Genomic DNA, 1,634 nt, shown 5'->3' with positions numbered 1-1,634 from the left:
ACCTTCAGGTACACTACGTCATGGCAGACGGAGACAATGCGCAGTGCAATGCGCTTGCCGCCGTGTTCGGGGGCCACCCGGCGTATCGGTCCCTTATGGGCTTCTTCCACGTAATGAAAAAGGTTCAGTATGCAATCAAGTGTTTTCCCTCGGGTTTGGCAGCTACACTACTAAGGAATGTATACAATCTACACTTTGCACGAAGTGAAAGTGCTTATTTGGAGATGCTGCGTTCGATTTTAAAACGCTGGATGGAGGACTCTACACTACATGTATTCGCCCAGTACATGTACGGTCAGTGGATCACTGGACACTTCGGGACGAGGCAAGTGTTCGCAGCCCCTGCAGGTTTCGCCTCTACGAACAAGCCTGTCGAAACTTTCAACGCATTGTTGAAACGAGACTATACAGGTTGAAAAAGGGGGTCCTAAGAGAACTAAGTGCGTGTTGCCAGGACCAGTCGAGCAGCGTGGGGGGGGGGGGTGATGTAGAGCGACAGTGGTATCCGTGCGAGTTTTGCTTTGTATTCGGTACCTGCGTGCACGTGTTATTTGCCCTTCGTGCTACTGCACATGTTGATAGCAGCGGTCGAGAAATTTTGGTTAGTAGGCGCAAGAGGAAGCGCGGTTTTGAAGCCATTCTACGATCCAGTGGCAGACCTCGAGAAGTTGGGCCTGCCCTCAGCTTCGACTAAGCCCAGCGCTCCAAAACGTCCTTTACGTGTCGACAAGGAATTCTGTAGCGGTAAATATAATAGCAGTGCATCTATTACGCGTGAGGTTTCCATAACTTCAGATATATACGAGAGAATGATCCATTTCCGTCCAGCACTCGCAGTTTTAATCACCAGGCCAGCGGAGGTACGCGTATGTCCTTCTTAATGCCTTGTGCTTCACTTCTACTCGAGGAAATGTGAAGACGACTTACATTTGTACAATTAGACCTCCAGAAGTGCAGTTTCGTCTTTCAACCCGCTTCCATGTATTTCGTCAAGCTGTTTAAATTCCGTACTACACAATCTGCACGAGGGTTCATGTCTAAACGAATGGATTCAGCTACTTTCGTCGTCCTAACTTCTCTCCTCGCCAGTCCAGCACTCGTCGCACGCGTAGCGGAACCAAGTCTGGTTGCCGTAGTCGACAGTAATTTGACTGCCAGCGTACACGTTCTCGGTCATCCTGACGAGACCTTTCACGGATGATCTGTTGTACACCTCGACGAACGCTGCGTTTCGGAGTGCACGAGTGACTTATAAAGCGCATGGTCGATCCACAATTGAGCGCTTTCACGTAGATGTACTGCCTCCGCGTAGATCTCGCGTTTAGCAGCATAATGTAGCCTGCATTGTGTTTCATGCCATCCAGATTACAGGTATCTGGAGTGCAATACAAAGCGCCGTCCACATTCGCTCGTCCAAGAAGCAGTCGCATGTACAAGAGCACCTGCCAAATTCGCCAATGTTCTTGAACTGCACGCCCTCAGGATTGAGACACTCGGTGATCATGCGAATGTTGCTCGGCCATGGCACCTCAATAGGTAGAGTAGGTGGAAAGTTGACCGATGGTGGTGGCTCCTGGTAAGTAGGCCGACGTTGGCGTAGTTCTCGCAGTCGTGTCCGTAGCCCCGTAGACGCA

At 50.4% G+C, this 1,634-nt stretch overlaps 2 protein-coding genes across 2 annotated transcripts; one reads left to right on the top strand and one right to left on the bottom strand.

Moving 5' to 3' along the window:
- Window positions 1-20: 20 nt before the first annotated feature.
- Window positions 21-416, top strand: PPTG_18584 (hypothetical protein; the record flags this gene model as incomplete). Its single annotated transcript, XM_008917142.1, has 1 exon — window positions 21-416. The coding sequence occupies one exon, from the start codon at window positions 21-23 to the stop codon at window positions 414-416; it is 396 nt and encodes a 131-aa protein (XP_008915390.1).
- A 653-nt stretch (window positions 417-1,069) lies between these two features.
- Window positions 1,070-1,504, bottom strand: PPTG_24437 (hypothetical protein; the record flags this gene model as incomplete). The annotated part of the gene is made up of 2 exons (XM_008917154.1): window positions 1,070-1,248; window positions 1,390-1,504. 2 exons carry the CDS (start codon window positions 1,502-1,504, stop codon window positions 1,070-1,072), a joined length of 294 nt encoding a protein of 97 aa, XP_008915402.1.
- Window positions 1,505-1,634: the final 130 nt, after the last annotated feature.

This window comes from Phytophthora parasitica (genome assembly GCF_000247585.1).
Source record: "Phytophthora parasitica INRA-310 unplaced genomic scaffold supercont2.94, whole genome shotgun sequence".
Classification (NCBI taxonomy): domain Eukaryota; phylum Oomycota; class Peronosporomycetes; order Peronosporales; family Peronosporaceae; genus Phytophthora; species Phytophthora nicotianae.
The sequence above is the reverse complement of the archived record's forward strand: the minus strand, read 5'-3'. Positions and strand labels throughout refer to the sequence as shown.